The sequence below is a fragment of the Lepisosteus platostomus genome, chromosome 1 (genome assembly GCF_059453375.1).
Source record: "Lepisosteus platostomus isolate fLepPlt1 chromosome 1, fLepPlt1.hap1, whole genome shotgun sequence".
Classification (NCBI taxonomy): Eukaryota; Metazoa; Chordata; class Actinopteri; order Semionotiformes; family Lepisosteidae; genus Lepisosteus; species Lepisosteus platostomus.
In genome coordinates, this window is record NC_142611.1 from 55,598,955 (window position 1) to 55,615,659 (window position 16,705).

At 36.6% G+C, this 16,705-nt stretch overlaps 2 protein-coding genes across 3 annotated transcripts in view; one reads left to right on the forward strand and one right to left on the reverse strand.

Annotated features, from left to right (window-relative positions):
- The first annotated feature begins 1,641 nt into the window (after positions 1 to 1,641).
- LOC148678249 (protein phosphatase methylesterase 1-like) lies at positions 1,642 to 13,054 on the forward strand. Its single transcript, XM_088639470.1, has 14 exons — positions 1,642 to 1,764; positions 2,342 to 2,434; positions 3,109 to 3,166; positions 3,818 to 3,869; positions 4,880 to 5,034; positions 5,403 to 5,493; positions 5,573 to 5,638; positions 6,979 to 7,126; positions 8,388 to 8,505; positions 8,868 to 8,912; positions 10,632 to 10,696; positions 10,931 to 10,998; positions 12,447 to 12,480; positions 12,780 to 13,054. Exons 1-13 carry the CDS (start codon positions 1,642 to 1,644, stop codon positions 12,469 to 12,471), a joined length of 1,107 nt encoding a protein of 368 aa, XP_088495596.1. The 3' UTR covers positions 12,472 to 12,480; positions 12,780 to 13,054.
- Positions 13,055 to 14,059: 1,005 nt separating this feature from the next.
- The window catches only part of tbc1d9 (TBC1 domain family, member 9 (with GRAM domain)), a 43,762-nt gene continuing 41,116 nt past the window's right edge, over positions 14,060 to 16,705 (reverse strand). For both annotated transcript variants that reach the window (XM_088632977.1, XM_088632969.1), the window contains one exon: positions 14,060 to 15,756. In XM_088632977.1, the coding sequence (XP_088489103.1) occupies positions 15,022 to 15,756 (735 nt within the window). In that variant the 3' untranslated portion in view covers positions 14,060 to 15,021. The remainder of the gene's footprint in view (positions 15,757 to 16,705) is intronic.

The window sequence follows — 16,705 nt, forward strand, 5'->3', positions numbered from 1 at the left end:
ATATGTCAACTTTCTGTTCACATGAACACTTGTCAGGTACTTAGGTTTTGAAGATTTGCTGGCATAGTCAGTTTTATATGGCATTTTCGGTCCTCCTCAAGACTTTCAGTTTTTGCTCACATCTCCAATCTAATTTCAGTCTTCTACCTTTACAAAATGTGGGAAGAGGATTTTGACACAGAACAGTAAGTATTTTATTGATTTAAAGTTCCTTCAAGCAGGCACATTGCAGATTTGCCTCTCAATATCTTTGCCTGTTAAATGTTTTCTGATGAATATCTTACAGGCACTTTTGCACTGTTTCAGGTTTAAAACGCATTACTTTATGGTTTTCAAATTGGAATTCAGGAAATGTTCCACTTATTTTGAAATCTGAGAATGCGAATGACAAGCTTGTCTGAGAATGCCTGTTCTTGTAGCTCTTGTAGGTAACTTTCCACTCTGCTCTGCCTTAAGAGAAGAAACGTCTCTGCAAATAGACAAATAGACAAATAACTACTGCAAATTAACGATACAATGTACATAATACATGTCAAAGAATTTTCAAAACTGGGTTTGTTTAAGAATATGTCTGCCTTTTTTCTAAAGATATCATGAGTAGTGCAGAAACAGAGAACTTTGAAAGTACATTGAAGACTAAGATCTGTGATATGATTTACTTCATTGCAATGTACAGATATACTGTAGATAGGCTGGAGTAATTTAAAAAACATTTGCAATATTTACTGGTATAAAAGTCCTTCTATTCATCATCACCATTTTCAAACAGCATTATTTAGTTTCCTTGGAAAGGATTTGTAAAGGTTTATTTGGTTTAAAGAAAATATTACCATCATAATATAATTTATCATATTATAGCTTAGTCATCCAGCTCACCATCTGTTTCAATTTATATACTGTATAGGCATGCATTAATCAAAATGGTGGTAGTTAACAATCCAGATTTAATTGGAATTCTTCCTGACCCTCCAAAGTATAGGCAACAACATTTTTCTACAAAAAAAGGAAACTTTTTGGAACTGAGAAGGTTAAAATTACTGTTATGAACCTTTTTCAAATCATTGTTAAAATTTAAAAAACAATGATTGCTTTGACACTGAGGTCATTATAAAATGGCTTAAGGGGCTTGAATATTATTAGAAAGCAGAATTTGCTATAGAGGCGTGGAAATTCTAACATCAATTTAATCTTCCCTGCAAAGCTTTATTATGATCCTATAATTCAATAATAAGGTCTATTTCTTTACATACTATGATACATTTCAACTCACATTTTAAGATTAGGGACAGCAATACAATAGCCCTTTAAATGAAAAAAAAAAGGAAAAACTCCCATCAAGAATAATTTAATGACTCCTACTTACTGTAATGATTTGGTACAGTTCTGGTTCACCAGGTGAAGGAAAACCTGTTGGTAGCATAACAAAAGAGATGGAGACACTGCGGTCGTATTTCAAATGAGCATTCTCGCCTGTTTGGGGAATAAACACATGCACACAACATAGGCATAATGAAATTCAACAAATATTGTCCACTAATTAAAAATGATATATTGATTACAGTGCTTGCTAACATACAACTGAAACCTTTTAAATTAAGTTTCTTTGATCTGAAACAATCTCAGGACATTACTCAGTGCAAGATGTGGATTTCTTTTCCTAACAGCCACGGTGTGGGAAGAAAGCGAGACTATTCACCAGTGTCCTGGAGTGAATATTTTGAAATGATGGATGATGTTGTTGTGGGATCAGGAGAGAACAAAGATATATCCTTTTCAAAGTACAATGGCACGCCTTACTGACGGTTTACCTTGCAGGACTTGCAAAACACCAGATATCATAAAAGCCATGTTTGGGCAGGGTTTTTACTCAAACGGTTTATGTAACGTTTTAAAATATTTGAATAGTGCCAAACACAGAAGCAAAATCTGGGATGGCAAGTTGCCAGTTTTATTTTTTTAAATACATCCGAATTATTCTTTCACTTTTTCACTACATTCATGTCCAATGCCTTGTTTTTTTTTCTTCTGTAGAAAGCAAAGAATAACAATTATTGCAAACACGTTTTAAGTGTATATTTGGCATTCCCCAGTAATCCACTGGTAATCCACTTTTAAACTGATTTTTGTATTATGAATAAATCTGTCTGTCCAGTGCCAATCATTGCACTCTGCCAACGTGCATTAAATACGGAGACAGCACAACAGCACTGCAACCATTACATCTCAATTCATTTAGTGATTTGATTTAAAAGAAATATGTTTTTACATATTTAGTCCCTGCGCGTATTCAATCTTTAAAAGGAAAATACATTTTCCATTGCCATTCCTTAGCATTTGGAACATCTTTCGCGTCTACAAGAGTGGATTGGATGGCCCAGTTCTGGTTCTGTTACACGGCGGGGGACACTCTGCCCTCTCGTGGGCCGTTTTCACTGTATGGGCTTTCCGTTGTTACGTCTTGTGGTCGCTTGTTGTTGTACTGACAGTATAGCAGAACCCCGGAAATGTCTGCAAAACATCACTGTGAGCAAGGTTTTCTAGCGCTACCGGTGGGAGAACTGAAATCTGCTGGCAGTGACAAGACAAACCGTTTTAAAAAGAACGCATGTATTGTGGGATTAAAAACAAAAACAATAAGTTGAACTAATACAAAAATTAAATATTCAGATTTTAACCATTTAGCATGCAAATACATTTTCCTTTTAAGGTCTGCAATAGCTATTACTAAGTAATCAAAAGTGCAATGCATGATGTGATGCAAAGCAATAAAATGTTATAGATGATTGTTACCTTTTTATTACGATACACTAAATTGCTGCTGTTGATGTCTAATATACAATACAGTGCAAACACCGAATCCTACTGAAACAATATTTTTTTTGTTTTTTTTTAAATAGATTTTGTTGGCTTCATTTGACAAAAAAAATCTACTTTAATTATATTGTATCAAATTCTGATAGCATCAATCCTAACTGTTTCAAGTGCAGCTCTTTAATCGTGAAAACTTTTTTCTTCAAAAGCGCAGGCCAAGCTTGACTAGAGAAAATACAGTAGGTGTTTCTTGTATAGTAGGTGCACATGAAAATTTTAACACTGCCTCTCTCTTAGGCAGCCATGACTAGCAGAGTTACCTGCAGAGTATTGGCCATGGATCTGCGGGGTCACGGTAAGAATACTGTCGTACTTTGTATCGATTAGCAATAGTCTGAAATACAAAAAGAATATGATTTTTTTAAAAATATTAAGTTTGAAAGGTAAAGCATAAATGTCGACACTAGAGTTTTAAGTACAATTGAAAACAGGGGTCATCGCCAAAAAATTCAGTCTTTGTTCTCTTTCGCTTTACAATATAAAGCTGGTTTTAAACTACGGAAAATATTTAACATTTATTAGGGTTTAAAAAGGTATTAAGGTATTAATGGAATAATTACAATCTGTTTTCAACATAGATTCTCAATCTTCCCCTTTCAATGCAAAAAAAAAAGATTGAAAGACTAAAAATGTCATTAACAGACACAATTAAATTATTAATCAGCTGTTTAAATGGCTTGCTGGATCTTTCTGATCAAAGTGTCTAATACTGGGCAAATTCCTCACAGTTTTCTCAGAGGAATAACAGGCTTGTTATTCATCATTCACTTTTGCAACAATATTGAATCAGTTACTGGACATAGCTACTGTAAGCAGTAATATGACGATGAAAGACAATCAATTCACACACTGTTTAAAAACAAACAATATCAATCAAAAGTAGTAGATTACTTTCTGAAAATAAAGCTGTTGTCTTACGCACACTATTCCTTCAATGACTGCATAGGTGATACACAAGTACGAAACTCTGACGACCTGTCAACACAAACTATGTCCAGGTAGGAATTGTATTGTTTTGTTTATTCATTTTTAAACATTTTTTTCTGCCACCTGATTGAAACCAATCTCTCAGTCACATTTTCTTGTGAATAAGGAAACAATAAAACTAATTTGAGAAGTTAAGAAAGGTTACACACAAGGGGAAGCTATCTAGGCCATTGGGTTACTAGCAGACAACTGATCTGAGTATTTAATCAATTTCTTGAAGAAAACCAGGCTTTAGGCTTCAATAGTCCTAATAGTCCTAATATTATATCTCAGTAGCTTGCTCCTGACTCCTTTCACCCTTTGTGTAAAGATGTGCCACCAGTTCTTGGTCCTAAATACAAGAAATTGTATACGGCCAATAAAGTGATCTTATCTAATCTTAAATGGAATTGAATATGTTCCCATTTACTGTAAATGCAGCAGCACTCACAGCCTTACATCAGCAAGTTTGCAAGTGATATTGCACCCTAGAAATGTACTGGGTGTCACCTGGTGACACTTGTGTCCACCAGGAGTGGGATCCATAAACTGTTTATCCATATCCATATCCCCCAGTGCATAGTTTTCACAATACAGTCAACAGAAGAGGCCAATTCACTTTATAAGAAATCGGCATAATTCATTTACAATTCCTATAACATTTCTTCCAAATCAGCTCTCCATCCCAACACAATGCAGCAAAGGATTGTTGTTCCACATTAGAGAGATCAGCCTACCACTTCTGTTCATTTTTAAATGGCTTATAATCAAAATCCTAAAGTTGTTCATTGTGTATTCTGATTTAATTGTTGTGTATATCAAAGAAGGGAAAACAGAGAACATAGTTCTTGACTCAGTGGAGTTAGTGTATCCTAAAGGAGAAAAAGGGCGCACAAGCAGCCACCATTCACTGAGAAAGGGGAGCCACCTTCATGTGTCTGTTTGGAACATGGACGATTAAGAGGCGTTGTGATTTCAGAGAGGGCTTTCTCATTCCTCAGTTGTCGACATGGTGAAGTGCACATGGTTTCTTCCTCTCCAGGGATGTGGCTAATGTAGTGCGAACAATTTACGGAGAGATTCCACCCCCGTTGATTTTGGTGGGACACAACATGGGAGGAGCCATCGCAATTCACACAGCTACCAGCAACCTGATTCCTTCTGTGGTCGGCCTGGTGGTCATTGATGTGGTAGAAGGTGAAGGGCTGGATTTGCTGGGTTGAGGACACGTGAATTAATGGCAGAACGTAGCTTAATAAGGGAAGGCAGTCACCCTGATGTCAAAGAGTAATCTATGGATCTACCGTTCAATGACTGATCATTAAGGATGCAATACTTACACTGTTTCACAATGTGTGTAGAAGAAGATAGGGGACTAGCCAAGAAAGCCGTTTAATAAGGACATAATACACTGTAGTTAATTCAACCAGTTACTTGTCATGTGGGGTATGTTACCACATGCTCTAATATAGCTTATAAGATCGATTACTTTCTAACTTTGGCTTTTAGGCAAGTCACTCTAAAAAGAACGTACTGTATACAATCTCACACTCTTCTGCTTCTAGGTAGTGCTATGGATGTGCTCCACAGCATGCAGAACTTTCTCAGAGGGAGGCCAAAAACATTTAAATCCATTGACCATGCCATTGAGTGGAGGTTTGTTCTTCAGCCCCTTTGCTGTTTGTGTTTTCATTGTTTCTTGTTCAGTTTTCAATAAAGATTATTTTCTTTTCAGTATTAAAAGTGGACAGATCAGAAACCTGGAGTCAGCAAAAGTATCTATGGTTGGTCAAGTAAGAAGGTATTCTTCTTCTTCTTCTTCTTCTTCTTCTTCTTCTTCTTCTTCTTCTTCTTCTTCTTCTTATTATTCAATAAATTACTGTACATTAAGTTCGTTAGGTAGTTCTGGTACTTCAGAACTTTGAAAACAACAGTCTGATCAGAATGATTTGTTACATTCTGCCTGTGAAACTGATTAATCAATTTAACTTTAAGATTTTTTTTCACTGAACATTTTACAGTGTTTCGAACATGTTCCGAACTCAAAATGAATCTACCCTATCGTATGATATTGGCCTTGACCTTTGTGGTCTATGTTGGGCCCTACCATTAGAAACCACTGGAACAGTAGAATTGCACATTATCAATTGTAATAGAGATCAGAGGAAGTTTCAGAAGCTTCTAGCACAGAATCAGGAAAAAAAGCAGAATAAATGAAAGCTCTTATAACATAAATGGAGCAATAAATACACTGAAACCTGCTTTATGTTCATTACAGGAAAAGAAATGTACTGTAGAGACATACTGTATTTACCATTTTGGAAGATAAAGGGAAAGAGTTGGACATCAAAATATTTTGACAGTATTGACAATGATTATTTGAATAATGTTGCAATCTGTGCAAAGCTGTGGAATACAATTTGAAGCAATTGTATAGATTTTATCTATTACAATCAGCACAATAGTAATATTACTCCTCTTGGAAACAAAAAAACATTTTTCACTCACCAAGCAGTCATAATTTAAAACTGATATTAAGATATAATCTTTCTGTAGTTTGGCAATTCTATTGACAGAATAAAGATACTCTATGTAAGAACTGCATCTTATTCTGCATGACAACATACTCATAAGTTCAATGTGAAATACCCGGAACCCAATGAAGTGAAGCGGAAAATGAACTATTTCTTTACTACATTCACATTCAGTGTCACAGTATTGTGTGTCCTTTATACTTATTTCTTTCCTAATAAACTACGTGCTAAATGCATAAAAGCATTTTAATGGTCACAATTACTGCAAGGTAGGCTTCTAACCACTGAACGATAGTCTTAGTTAAGGACTATTCATATTACAACTCGAATGGAAATATTAATACATGCATTAATTAACACTTCCAATGCTACTTACTTTGCATTCACAAAAGCTACATTATTACATTCTGTTTGATCATAAAATCTAAATCCTGCATGTGCAACTCACATTTCGGTGTGGTGTACTGTAATATATTTGAGATTTGTTGAAGTATGGAGTAATTCAAGAAGGAAAGTTTTGCTGCAGTTTGTTGTAATTCTGGTGAATATGGTTAATGTAATTGTTAGAACGAACTACAATGAACACAGTGCTGTTTATGGTATTTAGGTGTGAAAATGTGGACATGGTGCCATCAGAACAGCCCAATCCTGTCAATGATGTGGTTGCAGAGGGACATGAGGAATTTTATGATCTCAATTATGTCACTGATAAAGCTGAAAATGCAAGATCAGAGGTGAGCTTCTCTGAGCTGGAGGTAAGTGACCAATCTTTCCATAAACATCGTAACACTAACCTATTGTTTTCTACCAAAAGAATGTTTGATAATATTTTGTTAGAAGTTTATCAAAACAAATTAAACTAGAACAAAGGAATGGAAAATAATCTATTTCAGATATATCAGCTGTAATAGTTTTGCAGCTAAAAAAGAAAAGCTTATATAAAGCTTTAATTGTGGAAACAAAGAAAAAAGAGTTATTTTAATAGAAACAGTACGTTACAGAATAATATCCTTTTTTGTGTAAAAATAAACTTTTACCTCATATACTGTAATATTATGCTTTAGGCTATAATGTCATTGGTTATCAGGCAGCGCCACAAGCCCTTAAGGCTTACATAAATATGAACAACTGTAAAAATGTTGAATTTTAAATTTGTAGGAACGTTATGGCTCAAAGGAAGGATATTTGAAATAACAAGAGCACAAAAATCAAATTGAAGATGAGATAATCAAGTCAACAGAGTCTAGCCCAACTAGTATTGTTGAAAATAGAAGTTGTTGAGAATAAAATACAAACGTTTTAAAAAGTAAAGATTTTCAAACTAAAATTCTCTGCATGTAGAGCAGTGTTTCTGCTCAGAAACCTCAGTTAAAGAGAGGAAACAAAATAAGTATGATTAGTCACATTTGTCTATTAAAAATAAAAAAATCTTAGTTTTACTTCAAATTATTATAATTTTGAACACTAGATGGCACTTTTAATACCAATCAACAGAAAAAGTAATAATTGTACACTTGCAGCAGTTTTTTCACAAAATGTTTAAATAAATATTACTTTTATAGCAAGAATTTTTGTTGCAGACCCATTCTAAAGTGAATTATTTTATTTATAAAATGGTGGTGAGTTTTAAAAACTGCTGCAGCCTTTGTGTTCTGTCTTCCAAGAAAAGTATTTTACATACTGGAAAAACCTGCCCAGGTAATCTAATCCAGAGCAAGGAAACTGAAATTGTCCGTAACTGAAATACAGTACCTGCAATCTTACTGTGCATAAAAGGTTGAAATATTCGAGTATAGCTCTAGGTTCATGCATCCCTTTCTTTCTGTTTTTCATGACACATATTTTCCCTCCTCATTCAATTTGACATGCAAGGCTTAATTTCTGCTCTAAAATTAAGTCCAGTGTGGAGCTGGGGTGGGCGAAGAACCTGGAGCTATACCACAATTTGTGAAAGCGAGAAATGGCGGACTAGAAGTGCCTGAGTGTATTTTAATACGGTCCCAGCCACAGAGACAGAGTGTGTACAGCTGGAGGATTGACCTCTCCAAGGCAGAGAAATATTGGGATGGATGGTTCCGAGGCATCTCCAATCTTTTTCTTAGCTGCAATGTGCCAAAGCTGTTACTGCTGGCAGGTGGGTTCTGTAAATCTTTTTTATGTGCTCATAGAAGTTCCTTAATGACAAAATAATTTTTTACAGCATCAGCCCTGCCACAGGCACACTGCACTTCAGGTGTCATTTTGGGACGCGGTTCGTTGATCTCTTTCACGCTCTACCAACAGATATTTAAAAAAATGGATAGACAGAAAACAGAGATACTGTACTGTACATTAATCTTCATCCACCTGCAGAAGCAGCACTAAAAGTAACATCTCATATGCTCTCAGCCAGTTCTACTAAAACAACGCCACAGTGCTTCTGGTTTTAAAGTGGAGTTTAAAATTTGCCTGTCTTCATGTGCTTCATGCTTATTATTTCAAGTTTAATTTTTGCAGGTATAGACCGGCTGGATAGAGACCTTACTATAGGCCAAATGCAAGGTACAGTTCATTTATAGTTATTAAGTATCAAATTCTAATCTTCACCATTGTCCAAACCATGTGGGGAGTATGTGATATTTTTATGTTTATATGGTAAATAACCTGTTTAGAGAGTGTTTACAGAATGGTGTAACAGGGACCCAAAGTGTGGCCAAATGTAATGACTTACAGTAGCTCCAGCCATTATACACCAGAAGAAGGAAAAATAGAGGAGAGAATACTTTTTACCACGGTTTCTGAAGTGTTAAGAGTCCCCACAGACGAAAGCTCTCCTGGAGTGACAGCAGTCTGGTGGTTGTGTCAGTCACTGCTCTGTCTATGGTAATGGCCAGAACAGTGCAGCTCTTTTGCTGTTGAATAGTCTGAAACTGGCAGGAAGACATGCACATGGGAATGAGGTCTATACCTTCTTTAAACACTCCATGGGCTTTACCTCGGAAGCATGCTAATGAGTGCTGTAATGGAGAAAAGCCCCTACAAGCCTGACAGAGGTTCCAATAAAATAGGTATACAGCTGATTTAAATTTAGGGGAAGCTATTAACCATTCAAAAAAATAAAACATATATCTGTGGTACTAGGTGTTAATAAGATCCAGTCACAGCTAAAACGTTTTTTATACATTAAACATCCACTTTTTGTTTTACAATTCATACAGGAGGTTTACTGTCATGGCAGTTACATTATCGTAACAAAAGGGAATAAAGCCAGAAGCCTTTTACCTCATTTTCATGTAATTTGAAAACCCATGAAATGCTGAAAGCCTGCCTGTCAACAAACCACAACCAAAGCACTAATCAAAATGGAACACTTTACCTTCACAAATTAGCCTGTCGTACATTTGAAGTTTCCATCCATCAATATTTACCTCATGAGTTAAGAAACAAAAGCGAGAAACTGACTTCTGCCACTTCCAAACAAGAGATCTGCACTTGGTGTCTCTATTGAAGGCAGAATGCTTAAAGGCACCCTAAGAGCTCTCTGTTGTTGGGCATGGGTTTTCAATGTATTATTAAGCTACGTGCGATGCTTCAGTGATGTGGGTTGTTTTGTTTCAGCAGATTTTTTTCCAGTTTACAAGGTTAGTAGGATAGTTTCCTCAGCCTGCTGGAGCTTAGAGCACTGCCCCCCGAGAGAATGATAATGAATTTCTCAAGGGCTAGAAGTCCTGTTTCACCTCTCCTTAAAACAGGGTGTATCAGTCTACTCTTCACTATTTTCTCAGTTTTCATGTCTGCATGTTGCTAGGTCTGTGGGTCTTAGGGTGGCTGCCTCTGTCTTACGGACAACACAGCATCCTAGGCCTGGTGTTTAAGCATTTGGCCCTGGCCACAGTTACACCAATATTCTGGGTATGCCTGCTGTTGGTGGCTATTCCTGTCTTTCATTTACCCAAGGTCACAGGAGGAACCTTTTGTTTTCAGATAATAGGCTATCTAAAAACCTAATACAGCAAATAAATAAACTCATAAGAATAAACATCAATTTACAGGAAGTCTACGCACAAGAAATTTTGTTCACAGAAGATTGTAAGTTAAAAGTTCAATATTTAATATTATTTTTATGAGGTTTTTATATGAATTTACTAGCAACAAACCACATTTAGGTAGTTTTGCCAGCTACTCTTTCACAATGAACCATTGAGAAATTGTTCTACGGGAACCATGTACAGTACCACCATCTGACTTGAAATCCCATGATGTCCAATGTCTGTGTTCAAGGGAAGTTCATGATGCAAGTTCTTCCCCCTTGTGGACACGCGGTACACGAGGACACCCCTGACAAAGTAAGAGATTTTTGATCTTCCAAGCAGAAACAAACCACCAGCTTGTTTTGGTTTCTAGTAGAGAATTCTGAAGATGGATTTCAGTGGTGACCTTGCAGTTTCAGAACCGAGCGGGCTCATTCTTAAAAAGTGCTGCATTTGTACAGGACAGGGTTAGGAATTCTGTGAATTTTAAAACACGATAAAAACAACCCTATAAAATCAGAATGCAGATTTTTTTTTTCGTTCGCCTAGGTCGCAGAAGCCCTGGCGAGCTTCATGATTCGACAAAAGTTTGCAGAAGCCAGGAGTGGAAACAAGAGGTACTGTAAGCTCTCATTCTAATCAGAAGGAAAATTTCAGGTTGGTAGTGCAGATCTGCTGAGTTGCACAAAAGAAGGCAAAAAAATTAATCAGGGATGGATTTGTTGCCATTGAATGAGTTCGGTGTTAGCTATCCCTATCGGATTTGATAGATTCCTCCTTTGGAACAAATTCCTTGGTTTCCAAAATACAACAGTACACAAAAAAGGGAGCTCACACACCAAACCTTAAATAAAACAAAGTAATCAAACAGGTTTTAAAACAAAGAAAGGACCTGGCCTTGCTGTGATCTTTTTTGCACTGCCTAGCCATATGTGAATTTGCACACATGAGAATACCTTCTGTCATTGAATATCACCAAATGCTGTGTAAGTCTTTCTTCACCCAGTTTCTTATGATAAGCGATTGTAGCTGCAGTTAAACTCTCCCACCCGCAGGAGTGGGAGATACATGATACGAATCTGGGAGTTGTCATTTAGGAGGAGCAGTCCAGGCCTCAGAAGCACAGATGCAAACCGAAGCACATTAATCACTTGTTTCCAAAAACAGTCTCTTCCCAGATAGCCAAGACAAAGCACTGGGGCTGTGTTGGTCACATTTCAGTTGTAATATTTTAGTTTGATTGGGAGCAATCGTCATCTAGAACCACTAATATACTGTTACATGCTGTAGTTATGCAAATGTAAAGTGATTGAACTGGTGTGCTGTGTTTTTAGGGAAGCAGGATTCTCCCTTACTCATCCCAAATAGAATTACTATTCAGCTAGTATAGTTCTTTATTCCATATGCCTTCTACTGTATGTGTGAGGCACTCTTAGACCCTCTGTGATGAATAGTGGTATACTGTATGAATGTAAGGAATTACTATCATGTTGGTGATATTGGGCAGAGCTGAGATGCTCAAAAATGAGAAAAACCAGGAAACAAGTATATATTCTTCATATCCTGAAACCTGGATAGGCTACTGACATCACAAATGTCACCTGGAGTACAAATGTTTCTTGTAGACTACGGTGGATAAGTAAAACTGCTACTGACCTCTGAACTGCTCCTTCTAAGTGACCAATACTTGATGAATACTTGGTGCAGATGCATCCAATTAGACAATATTAGAATTTGTATGTAAGCATATATATATATGCACTGTATATCTGCAATGTTAGCTTATTAAAAACTGTATATCTGTTATTAAGGTGCAGCTTCTGGATTTGATTCCAGAATGGAGTAAGTTCTGTGCAGATTTTGCATTGCTATTCATTGGGTGGTCTGATGTCCTAATTTCATTGGTGTCTCTAAATTGTCATTGTATGCATGTGTGTGCCCTGCAATGTACCTGCAATAGGTGATACATGCAAGAGTGCAGATTGCTGTTGTTATTTCCTTGTACTGATAAAAATATGTATCTCACCATTGTCCATTGATCTCATGTGCTGTCCTGTTTTCTCAGCTCCTCCTATCCATATATGAGGTGAAACAGCCAGGTGAGAAACCTTTTCAGTTGAATACATACAGCTTTGCCTTAGTTGCCATATTTAATGAAAGCAATGTTTTACTGTAGGTAATGCTTGCTTTGTAATGCAGAAGTTAGTAAGATGAGTAGAAAGCAGACTGAATGGAGATTATTAAATCAGGTTTCTTTCCAAAAGAAAAGTAACAGTCTCCAAAAATAAAGATAGTCACATGATAAAGATGGATCAAGATTTTGTAATCTTCCTAGATTTTACAAAATATTCTGCATCTGGATCTTTCTTGTAATTTTTATTTTATTGTAAGGTACAAGGTACAAGCCTGTCTGAACCTGCCTCCAGGAAGAACATCTGAAGGAAATCTGTTTCTGAAGAGCTATGTGAAAAATCTGACTTTTTCTTCAGCGTGATTTCAACTTTTTGAAAAGGATAGCAAGCCGTTTCTCAGTGGTCAAGAACTGTGATTTTGTTGGATTCTGTTTATTTCTGCCTGGTTTAGGAAATGTAGGTTTTAGATAATACACAATTTTACACAGAAAACTGTGACACACTGAAATTGGTCACACTCAATAAATGTAATTTTCATGTTCCTTTTGTATTTGGATTAGTTGTACTGTTATGTTTCACAAACATGCTTTATAGGAGTGATAGCTATTAACAAACTGCAAAGGGAGAACATTTACATTTCCTGTAGCTTACATTGACTTTGTAATTTTTTAAATTGTGATTTTTATGGTTCCTTTCAGCTGTTGTTTAGTATAGCTAGATGTATAGTAGCATCTTTGGAAGTACTGTAAACGAATTATTCGATTTTTGTATTTGGATGTCATTGTTACTGTTTGGTTCCCATAGCTATCTTTTTTGTGGGGGTTTTTTCCCCAAGATGTCTGGTAGTCTGCCTCTTTGATGGATTATTGTACCAAAACTGTGCTATTCTTAAAAGTCTGCAGACATTTTGTACTAACCTTATTTCAGTTGAATCTCTAAACCAGGTGAGCTCATGAATTAACTCAGGGGACAGTACTGAGTTACAACATTTTTTGCTTTAATACACATTTCATCTCGGAGCTCTTAAACTACTTTTTATATTTAATAAATCATATTGGTTTTAATAAACATTAGTAGCTGGTAAACCATACTTTTTTGTAGAAACCTATGGGAAAAACTAAAATCACTCTTGTTGTTAATAGTGCATCTAATTTTCTTCTAAAAATGAAAGATTCCCACTGCAATTGATAAGATAAATTTCTAAGTACTTTAAATTCCTCTAAATCTTACAGATGGTTTAACACTGCACACCTGGCCTGAGTACTTAAGCAGAAGAAATGCTGTTTAGCATGGCTCTAAAAACTGAAACATTGTATATTCCTTCAGGTTGAAAGTGTAGATTTCAGTGTATACGAAAGCCATGGTTAAGCTCCCTGCAGTTAAGAATGCTTGCTGACCGATTGATCCTGAAGTTTTCTTCTTCATTTGGTGTAAATGACCGTCATAATCATTGCTTAACTACGGAAAAGATTGTATATTCAACTAGAAGGCAGCAAAACCACCAAAATAAAGCTGAAAACATGGAAAAAAGGCAATGTCAGAAACATTTCTCACGTATGTAGCATTGCGTTATTTATTCTACATTCTTTTATCAGTTTTTGTGGTGGTAACCATGAACATGACATTTAAAAATTTTCACATTGAAACAAATTAAAACAGCAACTTCAGATACAGCAACAAATTACATAAATAAAAAAGACCAGCTGGTTCCTCAGTATGATACAGAGGTAAGACGTCAGGTGTGACACTGTAATAACTATAGTGAAGAAAAAGCCCTTGATGGGCCAAATAATAGAGAAACAAAAAAAACTGTGACTCAAAGTGCAGGTGCTCCAGTATCAATAGAGTACAATATATCAATAGACAGCTAACATTTTAGATCAGTGTGGCAAGGTTTCCAGAACAGTATGTAGTCAAGCCACAGGAGTACATATCCGATTAGATACGGCTTTGAACATAATGTTAGCTTTTAAATTTATTCTGTTAAGAGAATAAGTATAGATCACAACATAAGAATACATAGCCTAACATGATCTAACAGGTTATTAGTTTTGTACATTACTCCATATAAAGTATAGCAAGCTTAGGTTGTATATTGTAGATAAGTTTAAAATGATTGCATTTCCTTCTCACTTAAGGTCAGAATCAAATACTTTTCTTTGCTTTTCCACCACATCTTCCTGGGAAATCAGGATTCTCCGCATGGATTATAGCTCTGTTAACAGTCTAAGAATAAAACCGCTTTTTCACACATCATAAAATACAGTGTCAAACTTTTTAAAATTCTATATATTATTATTAATTAAACATATAAACAACTCCTCAGTTCTCAATCAGTGTTATCTACCACCTACCTAGCCTTTGTTAGCAGATGAATATTACACGGTGCACTTAAGACAGACAGTACCTCTGTTTACAATTGTATTGGTATTAACTTCTTGGGTCTACAGGTGGAAGAATAATGAAAGAGACAGCGACACAGTTTATTTATTTTTCTGAGCTCAGCTTTCAGCCAGAGAGAGTGGAGATCTCATAGTCACTAGCAGATATGATCTGCCTCCCCACCTTTCGAATATTCTTGGCGTTGGAGATTCGCGCCACGATCTCCACTGGTTTCTCGAAATAGATGACCAGGGCTTGCTCTGTCAGCACTGAGGCCAGAAACTGCTCAAAGGTGATGGCCCAGTCCTTGTCAATGCTGGTGCTATGCGGCAGGGAGTTGCCATGGTTACTGCGCACCAGCACCGTGTCATCAGCAATATCTTCGCACTGCAGCTTTTCTTCCATTTCATGGGAGCCGGCGCTCAGCACCGAGTAGGAGGACATGGAGGTGTCGTCCTTGGTCTCGTCATCGGAGATAAGCATGGCGGAAGACATGCCAATATCCTTCGGGGATGAATCTTCTAGCTTGATGTCCTCCATCTGTGAGCAGAGAGGCTGCTCACCGCAAGCCCCCGAGCTGCAGAACTTTGCTTCGCCTTCCCCCTGTGTGGTCATACCAGACAGAAAAGGGTCCCCCTGCCCATTCTGCTGGAAAAGGGAGTCCCCTTTAGCCTGGCCCATGGCACTGTCTTTGATGTCCCTATTATCCTCCCCACCAGCTGGGCTACAGAACAGTTTTCCCACCTCCCCAATCTCCAGAAGAAGACTGGTCACTGTGGCTGTGGCGTGGTACAGGTCCTGCTCATTTGGGTCCTCACTGAACATGTTGTAGAGCGTCTTGCACAGCTCAATAAACTGCCCCTGAGCCAAAAGCAGACAGGAAAGAATCATCAGGGTGGGTCTAAAGAGGTTCCTTTAGAAACATCCTTCACGTAATTAGTAAGGTTAGACACAGAGCAGTTCATCATGCGTCCCATTTGATGAGGACAAAAACTGTATCTGGCAATTTCAGATCATTTCTCATAAGGAATTAATGGAAAGCTGTAAAAGTGCTTCAGATACATTTTAAAAAGCTATACGAGTTCAAATATTTTTGATGTACAATTTGAGCATGAAATTACATTTTTTTTGTCTGTTGAGCTTTTGAAATAAATGATCAACTTCTATGAAGGAAACCTGAGACATTTTGTCTGGATATTCCTTCACTACAAATCGGCAAACATTTAAGGGTCATTGGGGTTGTGCAAAGACTGATAGAGAAGGATGATTTCTATAGATACATGAGTTTAATAGCTTTAACTGTCAGAATGGTTTTCACTCACTTACTGCACAAATTGAAACAATTGAACTCATCTGGTATTTAAAGATTAAATTTGAAATACTGGACTTTGGCTTACAATTTTTACAACAGAGAGAGCTGAGAACAATTTCCTATACAAAGACTATATTATAAAACTTTTATAAATCAGTACAATTAAGTACTGAACCTCAAATGACTCCTCAGTTATTAAAATTGATATACATTCCTTGTAGTCTATAAGTTTTTAATTTCTTACAAACTGAAATGCAATCCAAGGCACATTTTTTATTTCTTTCTTTTACCAGATCAGTTAAAGAAACTCATTTACACTGATGAAATGGAGACCCACTGATAGAGCAGTGTATTTACTAGAGCAAGGGTACAGTAAAAATATTCCACCTTGGATCTGAACATACAACTCTTCAAGTCTGAAGTCCAGACCCATAACTGCTATTCTACACTGCTGCCTAAAAATCCCATTTATAGATACCATGCATATTTCTTCACCAC